This window comes from Plecotus auritus (genome assembly GCF_963455305.1).
Source record: "Plecotus auritus genome assembly, chromosome: 8".
Lineage (NCBI taxonomy): Eukaryota > Metazoa > Chordata > Mammalia > Chiroptera > Vespertilionidae > Plecotus > Plecotus auritus.
Window position 1 is genome coordinate 98,187,811 of NC_137782.1, and position 12,737 is coordinate 98,200,547.

Consider the following 12,737-nt stretch of genomic DNA (forward strand, 5'->3'; position numbering starts at 1 on the left):
CCTTCCCCCACCCTTCCCCACCCTGTGGGCCAGCCTGAGCCAGGGTGCAGGGAGGCAAGGGCGAGGCCAGGCTTCAGACTTGTGGGCTTGGGGCTTCTCAGACCTGCCTTCATCAACCCACCCCAAAAGTGGTGCCCAAGGAATAGAGACCCTTCCCAGAAGGCCTGCTCTCCACCACCAGGATTCAGATGGGAATGGAACCGTGCTCCCGCCTCTGTCCTCACCTGCTCTTGGGAGTCCATGAGCCTGGAAGGACCTGTGCCCCGCCCCACACGCACCCACCTGGAGGGCCAGCATTGGGCCCCCAGCTCAGGCCTCTGCTGTGTGGACAGCTAACATCGTCCCACCCTCAGCGTCTGGGTGACCAGGGTTCCCAGAGGGGACCAGTGATCAAGACCAGAGGGTGAGGATCCCTCAGGGACCACACTAGGTCCTGTCTCTGGCTGGCAAGTTTCTTTTATTTGAGCCCAATTCTAATTGGGCCGTGTGTGTAAGGGCAACTTCCTGGGGCAGGGTCACACTAACCTCTGCAGGCTCACACCAGCCCCCCCTCCCCCACATGATGGTGGCCAGGGGCTCAGCACCATGGCAGGAAGCACCCAGTCCCTGCTTTGGGCAGGGACACTAGACAAAATACAGAGACCAGTTTGGAAACAGCAAATACTTGGTCCGTGTAAATATTGTGTGGGAGATTTATACTGAAGATTATCCCACTTACCCAAAATCCCAATGTGCCTGGCTGTCTTGTGTCTGTATTTGCTGACTCGGCCACCCTCCTGGGAGGTCTCTGTGGGTCAGCCGCCAGCATGACCCACCCCGGAAGTGAATCCAAAGGGCACTCTGGCTACCCATGTCCTACTCTGCCGTCATGCAGCTTCAAGGGCCCGTCCCCCCATGGAGATGACACCAGCCCCTCCACAGGCCTCTCTGAGCCACCTGCCCCCCACCCTCCTGGCTGGCAGCACCCCCAGGGGTGTTGTGGGCTGGATGCACCCTCTGAGATTTCAGGCCCCGTCCCTGAGACCTGCGCTATGACCTACGTGGCAAGAAAGGGCTTTGAAAAGTTACTAAATTAAGGGTCTTGGGATGAGATTGTCCTGGATTACCCAGGTGGGTCTTCGATGCAATTGCACGTGTCCTTGTAAGAGGGATGCGGAAGGAGACGTGGTGCAGAGCAGAGATTGGAGTTATAGCCACAGCCCAGGGTCAAGAGGCCAGGACTGGCCCCTGCCCTCGAGCCCCTGGGCCCTGCCAACACCTTGATTTTGTCCCAGTGATTCTGATTTTGGGCTGTGAGAGCCCCTTGCTGTCACTTTAAATGGCCAGCTGACATTTGTTGCGGGACCTCACATACTACGGGAGCCTGCTCTTGGCCTATAGAGTCTGCCCTGGGAGCAGGTTGGGGGTCTGCTTGCCCCACCCTCAGCTCCTGGTGCAGCCCCCACGGGCAGGCTGGCGCCGCTTCCTGTGGCAGGGCTGGCTGAGCAGAGTTGCCCTGCCACCCAGTCCTTGCTGACCAAGCTCAGGCTTGACCAGGGTTTCTGGGGATGGCGTTCCTGGGTGTGCCAAGCCCAGCTGAGGAGCAGGGTGGACACGGTGCTGCCGCAAATGACCGGCTGGGGAGGGAACCCCAGAAAAGTGGGTGAGGAACGGTGGTGTGTGTGAGACAATCACTCATGGGGAAGGGGCCCTCAGCTCTCATCCGGTTCTCAGAGTCCCCAAAACATCCAGCCCCCGACCCCCACTGCAGATCTCAGGGGGGGCAACTGCAAAGCCCCCTCCTGGCAAGCCAGACCAGCTGGACTTGGGAGCCGACCTCCTGGGCGGGGCCCCACCGCCTCCCTGGGCAGCACAGGACTCTGCCAGGTCCCCACCCACCCAGCAGCAGGCTCACACAGCTCTGGGGTGGCTCAGTTTATTGGTAAAACGGGCACTGAGCGTGGCGAAGGCTGGATGCGGAAGCGGCGGTGGGGGCTCTTTTCCTCTTGAAGAACTTCCACTGGACCTTGATGGCGAGCATCCAGTCGCTCACGGACAGCCTCTGACAAACGGAGGTGCAAACATGCTTCTGGCGGCGGGGCGGGGCGGCGGGGCGGGGGCGGGGCGGGGGGCGGGGCGCGGCGCCGCCGGGGAGGGTCGCGCCGCGGGAGCCCGCGCTTCACTTGCCCGCCTTCTGCGCCTTCTGCGCCGACTTGGTGACTTTCCCGGCGCCGCCGCTCTTCTTCTCCACGTTCTTGATGACGCCCACGGCCACCGTCTGCCGCATGTCGCGCACAGCAAAGCGGCCTGCGAGGAGGGTGTGAGGGCGCGGCTCTCCCCGTCCCGCCCGCCCGCCCGCCGGGATGCAGCCTCTGGCCGGGCCGGGCTGGGACCCTCGCTGGGCTCTAGGCTCCGGTAAAATCGTGTCCGTGTCCCTATGTGTCTGCGCGGCAGCCACTAGACGAGCTGTGCGCCTTGGGTGGGTCACTTGGAGAGGGGGCACCCCCCAGACCTGCCCAGGGGCCACGGGTGCTCCCAGAGAGGGGCCCCTGGGTCTCCTGCTAAAGCTCCAGGCGCAGCAGAAAGTCAAGGCCCCTCCCTGCATCAGTGCCCTGGGGCCCGGCCCCCTCACCCCACTCACCCAGAGGCGGGTACTGGGAGAAGCTCTCCACACACATGGGCTTCCCTGGGACCATCTCCACGATGGCCGCGTCGCCGGACTTCAGGGACTTGGGGTTGTCCTCCAGCTTCTTGCCGGAGCGCCGGTCTATCTTCTCCTTCAGCTCCGCGAACTTGCAGGCGATGTGGGCCGTATGGCAGTCAATGACCGGCGAGTAGCCGGCGCTGATCTGCCCAGGGTGGTTCAGAATGATGACCTGCGGGCAGAGTGGCATAAGGCCATCAGTGACAGGTGGGCATCAAAGCAGGGAGAGGCTACAGCCCACCTTCCAGGTCCCTGGGTCCCGGGATGCTGACTGTGGAAAAAGTTCAGCGATGGGACAGACCTGGACCCCGAGGTCGGCACTAAGCATTTGAAATGAATGGAGATAAACCAGCCATGCAAGACGAACAGCAAACGGGTGCACTGTTTGGAAGTGCTAGTATATCACCCCCGGCCAGAACTACGACCGGATGACAAAACCGGGCTTCAGTTTTTATATTTCAATTACAGCTCAATAAGGCCGGTTTTTAAATCGTAGTCATGTGAGGAAGTGACCAGAGGGTGCAGTGCAAGTGTAGAGAATGAAAGTGCCACGGAGATGTCTCTGCAATAAGTAATAAAAGCACTTTCAGGACCCAAGTGGGGCCTCAGTGCAGCCCGAGTGACAGGCTTGGGCTGCCCCCAAGTGCACCCTTCCTCGGAGCCCTCAACCCTGTGCCAACCTCTCCAGGCCTGGAGGTCGTGTGTGCAAAGCAAGGGTCTGAGTTCTCCGAATGCCAGGCCAGGGGGAGCCACTTACTTCACCGAGGATGGCCCCTTACCACCTGCGGGAATGGGCCACCCACCTGGGAGGTGAACTGGGCGGCCTCCTGGGGAGGGTCGGACTTGCTGTCCCCACACACGTTGCCCCGGCGGATGTCCTTGACAGACACGTTCTTCACGTTGAAGCCAACGTTGTCTCCAGGCAGGGCCTCGCTCAGAGCCTCGTGATGCATCTCCACCGACTTCACCTCCGTGGTTATGTTCACAGGCGCAAATGTCACCACCATGCCAGGCCGAAGGATGCCCGTTTCCACTCGGCCCACAGGCACGGTGCCAATGCCTGGGCCCAGAGGAAGGGGGCTGTGAGGGGCAGGCGGGCCAAAGGGGTGCCCCTGGTCCTCCCTGGCAGGCATGGGCGTGGCCACATGGAGGGAGTGAGGGGGCAGGGAGACCCCAGACGAGGCAGACACACAGCGGTTCGCACAGAGGTGGAGGCTCCCGGACCCCACAGGAAAGGAAGGGACTGCACAAGAATTCCCAGAACCTCTCAGGAGGGGACAGGGCAAGGAGAGGCCATCTGGGCTGGTGGTCCCTTCCCTGCCCCCAGGTGAGGCACTGGGTCCCTCCCCTCTGAGGCTCCTCCTCGTGAGGGGGGAGCACCACTCACCGGAATGACCCGGCCCAGTTTCAAAGCCCCTGGCACTGGACTGTCCCTCAAGGGACACTGGTGCCACCACTTCTCATGGGTCTGCTCACACTCATGTGGCTTCCCACTGGGTGTCTGGGCTCTCCCACAGCCCGGGGGAGGCTCCACCCCATCTCCCTGGCTGTAATGGAGGCGCGTGTGACATTACAGTATGACAGACACAGGCTGTGCCTGCTCTTATACTGGGTGAGCTTGTCCCTGCCCTGCACACAGGCCCCCGACACCTCCAGCCACAGACCCTCATGGGTCTCACACTTGGTCATGTTTCTATATCAACTCATGAATAGCATTTCCCATTCCTGGGGAAGGAGGATATGACAGCCCAGGTCAACAGCAGTGAGGGGTCCCCACTCACCAGCAGGCCAGGCAGGGAAGGTGGAAGTGGGGGTCCTGTGGGCCTCCCCAGGAGGGCAGAGGGTGCAGTCAGCCCACGCGCCCCCCACCACTACATGAGGTCCCGTGAGGAAATGTGCAATCACAACGTACAAACACACAGCCCAGCAAGACAAGCGGCCTTCCAGCTGCACCCAGGCCACAGGGCTGGCACCCCTGTGCCATCACCCTGTGCCACCAGCTCTTGGCATTGGACCAAGCACTTATCTGGAGGGAGGAAGACCTGGCAAACACTGGGAAGACCGATGGATGGGTGGGGGTGGGCAGCTGGATAGAGGGATAGATGGACGGGTGGATAGATGGACAGGGTTTTGGTGTGGGTAGGTGAACAGGTAGACAGAGGGATGGATGAATGGTTGAATGAATGTATGAGAGATGGGTGGGTAACCCAGAAAGAGTGCAGTGTGAGGGGAGAGGCAGAAAGACCCTGACGTCGGGAGCTCCTTGCCAGGGCCCTCGTCTCAGGAGAGGGGTCTGAGGGGCAGAGCTGGCCAAGGTGGGCTGGGCACCTACAGGAGAGCCCTGTACCCTCACTCACCACCAATCTTGTACACGTCCTGCAGGGGCAGGCGCAGGGGCTTGTCCGTGGGGCGTGTGGGGGGCAGGATGGTGTCCAGGGCCTCCAGCAGGGACACGCCACTGGCGTTCCCTTCCTTACGCTCCACTTTCCAGCCCTTGAACCACGGCATCTGGGCAGGAAGCAGGCACGTATCGCATCGTAGAGACAGCCAGCTACCACCCCCCTCCAGTCCCAATGGGGGAATCCTAGTGCAGGCACCGACCTGAGGGGACATGGGAGGCAGGGGCGCTAAGCCCTGCCCCTCCACTAAGGGCCCATTGAGATGCTAAAAAACTGACCCCTCCCAAGCTCACTCCTGACACCACAGAGACCCTGGGCAGGGAGAAAAAAGGATGCAGAGCCTCCACCTCGGCCCAGACCACACACAGGGTTACTGGCCGAGCCAGAGGCACAGAGTCCAGCCTTGGCCCCAGAGACCACAGTGCCCACCATCTCTAGGCATGACCAACAGAGCATTACCCAGGCTTTTCCTGACAGTAGACCCAGCCCCGTCCTGGCACCGAGCCCCCTGCCCACCAGCCCCAGAGGGAGACAAGGCCCGCAGCACCATGCCCAAGTCCATCCACAGGGACCCTGTCCTCCAGACAGCCCAGGTCAACAGCAGTGAGGGGTTCCCACTCGTCATCAGGCCAGGCAGGGAAGGTGGAGGTGGGGGTCCTGTGGGCCTCCCCAGGAGGGCAGAGGGTGCAGTCAGCCCCCCAGCACTACATGAGGTCCTGTGAGGAAATGTGCAATTGTAATGTGAAAACGCGCAGTCCAGCAAGATGGGTGGCCCTCCAGCTGCACCCAGGCCACAGGCCACAGGGCTCAAGGCTGGGTCTCCTGCAGGTCCCCTCCATGCCTGCCACTCTCAGTGTGGGTGGCCGCCCTTCTGGGCCAGTGTCCTTGGCTTGACAGTGCCAAGGCACTACGTCTCGGGTTCAACAAATCAACCCCCCCCAGCTCCACTCCTGCCCAGAGTTCCGGGGACAGTGGCTGCCCAAGCGGCCAGCAGAGAGCCAGCCCTCAGCCCTCCCCAGAGCCCAGCTAGCTCCAGGCTCCAAGGGATGCCAAGACGCTATGAAAACTAACCCTGCACAGCAGCTCCTGGAGACGGCCATGGGCCCAGCAGCTGCCGTCTCTACAGTGTTGACCTGGGGGGACTGTCCTAGCCAGAGAAGGGGCTGCAGAAGCCTCTGCCAGCCTCATGTGGTCCCTGAGGATACCCACAGGGGCTGGCTCCAGCACTGATGCAGATTAAGGAAGACCAGTAGGGTGAAGGGAGTCGAGGGACAGCCCTCTGACCAAGCGCTCCACCCTGACCCTGCCTGACCTTTGATCCAGTGCCCTGGACCCTCAGGAAGAGGTCTGAGCAGCCCTCCCACCTCCCGCCAGGCACTCACATTGGGGGAGGGCTCCAGCATGTTGTCGCCGTGCCAGCCGGAGATGGGCACAAAGGGCACGGTGGCCGGGTTGTAGCCGATCTTCTTGATGTAGGCGCTGACCTCCTTGACGATCTCGTCATAGCGCTTCTCGCTATAGGCGGGCTCCGTGGAGTCCATCTTGTTGACCCCCACGATGAGCTGCTTCACGCCCAGAGTGTAGGCCAGCAGCGCGTGCTCCCGAGTCTGCCCGTTCTTAGAGATGCCCGCCTCAAACTCGCCCACTCCTGCCGCCACGATCAACACAGCGCAGTCGGCCTGCCCAGCAGGCGCAGCACCGTGAGCCCCAGACCTCACCTAGTGCCCAGGCCCCTCCGGGCAGCAGACAGGGGCCTGGACAATCCCTGGGATGGGACCTGGGAATCTCGACCTTAGGGGCAGTGGCAGGGGCTCATCCGTCTGTCTGTCTGTATGAATGCCCTGGCAAGGCCAGGGACTGTCCGAGTCTGTCTGTGGCACAGGTGGCCCTGACACTGGCTGACTGTCCTTACAGGCACTCTGCCTGGTTGAGATGCTGAGGTGCTTAATCAGTTGTTTTCGTGACTGTACCAGGTGGGGCAAGAGGGGCAAAGGTGAGGGTCTCGTGCCCTGATGAGGACGCAGAGGAGACCCGACTACCCTCCAATGACTCCAGAGCCCGCACCCAGGTGCCCTCTAAATGGGAGTCCTTGCCCCACCTCCCGGGCCCCTGTGGCCCCCACAGTCTGCCCACCTGGGATGTGCCAGTGATCATGTTCTTGATGAAGTCTCGGTGGCCCGGGGCGTCAATGATGGTGATGTAGTACTTGGTGGTCTCGAACTTCCAGAGGGAGATATCAATGGTGATGCCACGCTCCCGCTCCGCCTTCAGCTTGTCCAGCACCCAGGCATACTTAAAGGAGCCCTTCCCCATCTGGAGGGGTTAGGGTGGCTCAGGGCGAGGCCCAGGCCCAGGCCCGCCTGGCCCGCAGACCCGGGGCCATGGGAACAGCACCTCACAGCAGAGAGGCCCAGGCGAAAGGCAGGACACAGGCCCCAGCCCCCATGGCTCCCCACTGGGAACCTGGAACTCTCTGAGGAACACTCAGAACCCAACCCAGGTTGGGTATCCTGGCTCTCCAGGCCCAGCCGCCTGCCTCCTAAATGGGCGCAACTCAGGCATCCACCAGCAGGTGGCGTAAGGGCCTGTGACCGGCTCTTTGAGAGAAGCCGCAGGCCAAAGCCCTCCCCTGGCTGATGGCTCCCCTTTATTAGAAGCTAAACCCACTCCCCCAAGATCCCTGCCTCAGCCAGAGGCTGGTCTTTTTAAAGAAAGAAAGAAATCGAATGAAGTCACAAGCAAGGGCCTGGCTCTCCAGTTCTTTCCCTAGTCAGCCCAGCTTCCTGCAGCTCCGCGGCTGCTGCGCCCCTTCCTGGCCCACCTGAGCAGGGGAAGCAAAGCCAGGCTGCTCTCTGCACATACCTGTGCCCAGTGCCAGGGAGACCCCCATGCCTGGGGGCCAGGACTGCCATTAGGAGAGCAGCCTTGGTCACTGCCCAGGTGGACACAGCTCCCTGCCATGGCTGTGCACAGATAGGGCTCTGCCCTCCCGGAGGCTGCCCAGTCAGAAGGGCACCCAAACAGGACCCCAAAGACCGGAACCATACGCCCTGAAAACACCCTCAACCTCCCTCCAGCTCCAGACCCACAGGGAGAAGTGACACAGCTTTGGGACCCAGGCATGGAGGGAGGTAGCTCATAGCACCCACCCCCGCCCCATGGCCAGAAGCTGTCCCCTCCCCGGCCCTGGTCCCAGCCACTCTGTCATCCAGGTGAGAGCCCACACAGCTCCCCCAGATGGGGACTTCTCACAGAGCTCAGGGTTGGGACAAGGGGTGCAGAAAGCAGGACCCCACTCCATGGCCACTTCCCACCCACATTGGCCAAAGAGCAGCTTCAAGAGAGGGGAGGTCAGCTCACGGGCCGCTCTCATCCTTACCAAGTCCCCTTTCCTCCCCCCTCAACAAAGGGCACCTCCCTGGACAAGCAGCCTCCCCAGTCTAACACGAGAAAATGGAGCTGATGGGCTGGGTGCCCATCAATCAGCTATTAATAGCACCCTGAGTCCTGGCCCAGCCCTGGAACAAGCGAGGGCAGTGCCTCCTCCAGCCCCAGACCTCAGCGCTGCGGACACGGGAACCCAACCCTGGGGGGCACGAAAACAGGCTCCAGGGCTCTCTAGTCCAGCGTGGCAAATTGTTCCAGAACCTTCTGTGCAGGGCAGAAATGCGATCTCCAGGCTACCCCTTACCCTGGGCCAGATCCAGCAAGCCATCCTCCTCCCCTATCAAGCACATCCTCAGAGAGAGGCAGCCTCTGCTCCCCCCACGCCACTCCCATCTGGACCCTCTGAGGCACACGTCCCCCACACAGGGTCCTTTAGGGCTCACACCCCTCTTGCCCTGGAGGAGATACGCCAAGCCACGTGCCCTGGGGTCTGAGAAGGCCAGCCTAGCCTCCGAGCAGAAACCCGCCCTCACAGTGGAGGCAGTGATGGGAGCCCCCACCCCTACCCCCGACTCACCTCGGCAGCCTCCTTCTCAAACTTCTCAATGGTCCTCTTATCAATGCCCCCACATTTGTAGATGAGGTGGCCTGTTGTGGTGGACTTGCCTGAGTCCACGTGGCCGATGACCACGATGTTGATGTGGGTCTTCTCCTTGCCCATGGTGTTTGGGGGTGCGAAGGGCCGTGCGACCTGGGGGGCTCTGGCTCGGGCAGGGGATGCTGAGCAGTGTCTCTGTGGGGTGATGGTGGGGGACAGGGGACAAAACCTTAGAGAAAAACCCAGCAAAGACGCAGCCCTGCACAGGCAGCAGCACATCTGGCCACAGACCCAGCCCCCAGGCCAGGCCAAGTGCCCACGCTCCGTGGAAAGGTGAGATCCAGCCGTGCCTGACCCAGCTGAGCACGGTGGCAACCCAAACCGCCCCCGTATACATATCCAGGCCCACAGAGCCCCCGTGTACATATATCTAGGCCCACAGAGCCCCCATGTACATATCCAGGCCTACAGAGCCCCCATGAGAGTCTGACCCCTTCTGGAGACACCGAGAAACACCAGGGTGGACAAGCGCATGGCCAGTCAGGAGCCGGGGATGAGTCACCTTGCCAGCCCTCCAGTGCCCTTTCCCCATGCTGCTCTCTCCCCCGAGTTCTGGGCAGGGCACTGTCCCCTACCCTCACCCCCACCCCCCCGCAGAGCCACGCAGGAGGAAGGCCAGTGCTCCCCATTCTCAGGCAGGGACAGGAACATGCCATCTTCCTCTCTCCCTGCCTGGCTGGCACCAGAGACTTGCTGGCCCCAAGCTCCAACAGGATGGAGGTGCCCAGATCAGGGGCCTAGAATAGCCTGGCCCTCTCCCACTGGGCAGGGGCAGACAGTAGGGCAGGGAGGTGGGTGTCTCTGCTCTGTCCACAGGAGGAAGATCTGGCCCTTCAGCTTGGTAGGGTCGAGGTTGGGGAGCACCCTTTCCCCCTTCCCTGTGGTCAGGGCCCAGGGCCCAAGCCCCTGCCCCATCCTGGAGGCCATGAAGAAACCTAGGCAGCCCAAGAGGGGCCAGGCGGCAGGGAGGGAGAGAAGGCACTGGCGTGTGGACACCAGGTGGACCCCAAAGGGGTGAGGGGAGGGGCTGCTGACCAGGGCCCCGGGTCTCTCCGCCTCCCCTTCCCCCATTCCCTCGCCTGAGCACACCCACAAGCCCCAGCACTGACTCCCCTGCCCCAAACCTGCAGACACCCGGGTGGTCCCAAGGTCACAGCGCAGGGCAGGGCGACAACCACTACCCAGGGGCCCGGCCCCAGCCGCCGCCGCCCCGCGTAAACAAGCACCACCAAGAAGCCCCCACCCTACTCCCGCCGTGGGGACCGACCCCGGTGTCGGGTCCGGGCGCGCGGGGTGGGCGGCCGGTCCCTGCGGTGGCGAGCTGCGCAGCTTCGCTAAGCGCGGGGTCCAGAGCTCTCTGCCGCCAGGACCGGCCCCTGGGAGGGGACCCTCCGCGGAAAGCTGGGGACGGAGGCGGAGACTCGGGACCGAGCGTCCTTACCGGAGCCGGGTCTCAGCCAGAGGGACTGGCGGCGCCGGCGCCGCGGTTTTATCTCTCCAGGAGGGTCCACCTATTGACGCGCGGGCGCAATGCACCGCGCCCTGCAGCACGGCACTGCGGCAGCGCGGGCGGGGCGGGCGGGGCGGCGCGGAGCAGGGACACCGGAGGAAGATGCGAAGAGGGAGCGAGCTACAAAGGCGCCGAGACAAGACGCACCCAGAGGGAGCTCTGGCGGGGAGAGAAAAACAGGCGAAGGCGAGGGGGGCGGGGGGAGACCTGGGGGCAGCGAGAGGGAGACGGGAAGGAGGGAGGGCCAGAGATGGAGAGAGGTGCCAGGGGAGAAACAGCCAGACACAGAGGACAGAGAGAGCAGAGGCGGAGGCCAGGCTCAGGCACACCCAGAGAAAGAAGGGGAGAGAACCTGCAGAAAGACACTTCGAACATAAACGGAGGTCCCCAGGGGTGGGGCCCGAGGGGACAGGGTGGCAGGGGTGCTGGGCAGATAGCAGGGCAGGCCTGAAGGGTGGGGACAGTCTGAGGCGGGGTTCTGGGGCCAGGGTCAGGCCTAGCCCTGCGTGTTTGGTGCTTGTTCTGAGGCATCTCCAGGATGCAGCCCAGGGGGAACCTGCTTGTCTGCAGGCCCTTGACCCACCTGCCTGCCACACAGGCTCACCCACGCAGGCCCCCAAAGCCAGGCTTCTCCCTGCCTGGCCCCGTGGTGCGGCTCGGGAGCGCTGGCCTCCTGGGCCCCTCAGCCTGGCCTGAGGGTTCGGCAGATCTGCTCAGCCCACCCTCCCTTAAGGCCCCTGAAGAGGGCCATTTCCACCTGGGTCTCTCTCAGTGTGAGATGCTCAAAGGCTGTCCCCAGAGCACTGCCCCCCAATATCTTAAAGGGCTACCCTGGTGTTTACGGGTGCTCCCCAGGGACGAAGAGTTGCCAATAATCTGCTCCAGGAATCCCAAGCTGTGGCCCCTTAGCCTCTCTCGCTCTAGGTCCTGGTGGGGACAGAGTTTCAAGCCGCAGACAGCCCCATTCTGTAGGAGGTGGGGTGGGGGGGCCCTAAGGACCCTGGCCAGACCAAGGTAATAGCCAGGGGGTTTCAAGGAGAGGAATGGGGAAGCCCTGTGTTGTGTGGAGACCAAGGCTATGGGGCTCCTGGGACCTGCGTCCTGTCAGGTCAAGTTCCCATCATCACGTGGCCGGTGGCTGCTCCAGTCTGCCTAGACCCTGAGGACAGGCATGTCACTCTCTGTAACCACAGGCTCTGGGAGGAGGTGGGGCAGGAAATGTGTTGAGTGGGTGAGTGCAGAGGCCAAGTGCCCAGCACTTCCCACTGGGGGGTGCAGTGGGGAGCCCCCAGTGGGTCAGGAAGTGAAGAGGGGCCAGAGCAGTGGTTGGGGCCCAGCAGGTCTCCCGGGCCCATGAGAGGGTCTCTCAGGGAAGGTCGGGCCCACCCCAGGGCTGTCCCATGGTCTGCCCCACCCTCAGACCCACAGACCGGGCAGATGACCCCACACTTCCCAGTGCTGCTGATACCATCAAACAGAAGCCAGGGAGTAAAAATAAATGCCTGGCGAGAAAGTGAGGCCTACGCCTGCCCCCAGCTGCTCTCTATATTTAATGCACCCCTCCTGCCTGAAGGTTACTCGGGATTTGGGAGCCACTGGGATGGGCTGAGGTGGGGATGGGCCAGAAAGGGGGCAGGAGGCCAGGGTCTCCAGGACACCCAGTCCAGCTTCCCCTGAGAGACCCCAGCATCAGAACCCAGTGCCTGCAGCCTCGGAGGGCATTTGTCAGACACCTTCACACCAAAGGTTGAGCCCCACCCTCCCATCCGGGCTCCCTGGCAGCTGGCAGCTGGAGGCACCAAATTGCCCTGTGGCGCCTGTGCTAGGGCTGACGGGCCAGAGGCCTGCTGTCCAGAGCAATGGCTGCTGCTGGTGGAATGCAGTGTCCTCCCGAAGGGCCTGCACACTGACCCTGAGGAGGGGTGTCAGGTAGTTTCTTCAAAGGGCCTCCAACTCACACCGGCCCACCTGCAGCCAGGCTGCCCTGCAGGCCCAGGGAACCCAGGTGACTCAGCCATCTGGAGATACTCAGGCCACACAGATTGTGAGACTAAGTGAGCTAGATACCCATAATAACATGCCAACCATGCAGAACAGCTC

The 12,737-nt window shown here is 62.5% G+C and overlaps 1 protein-coding gene across 2 annotated transcripts; it reads right to left on the minus strand.

The window, feature by feature from the left end:
• Positions 1–1,899: 1,899 nt before the first annotated feature.
• On the minus strand, positions 1,900–10,791 carry EEF1A2 (eukaryotic translation elongation factor 1 alpha 2). Of its 2 annotated transcripts, none has more exons than XM_080686735.1 (8): positions 10,569–10,791; positions 9,047–9,262; positions 7,216–7,395; positions 6,465–6,761; positions 5,041–5,191; positions 3,487–3,743; positions 2,621–2,855; positions 1,900–2,286 (listed from the first exon to the last, which is right to left on the minus strand). In XM_080686735.1, the coding sequence occupies exons 2-8, from the start codon at positions 9,188–9,190 to the stop codon at positions 2,159–2,161; spliced, it is 1,392 nt and encodes a 463-aa protein (XP_080542861.1). In that variant the 5' UTR covers positions 9,191–9,262; positions 10,569–10,791; the 3' UTR covers positions 1,900–2,158. The 2 variants fall into 2 exon arrangements, with proteins under 2 accessions (XP_080542861.1, XP_080542862.1); XM_080686736.1 differs by having other exon boundaries at positions 10,395–10,591.
• Positions 10,792–12,737: the final 1,946 nt, after the last annotated feature.

Coding starts and splice junctions, on each gene's coding strand:
- EEF1A2 (XM_080686735.1), bottom strand. CDS start 9,190: ATGGGCAAGGAGAAGACCCACATCAACATCGTGGTCATCGGCCACGTG. Junction 6,762..7,215: donor TGATCACTGGCACATCCCAG/GTGGGCAGACTG, acceptor CCTGCTGGGCAG/GCCGACTGCGCTGTGTTGAT. Junction 2,856..3,486: donor CCGCCCAGTTCACCTCCCAG/GTGGGTGGCCCA, acceptor CTCTGCCCGCAG/GTCATCATTCTGAACCACCC.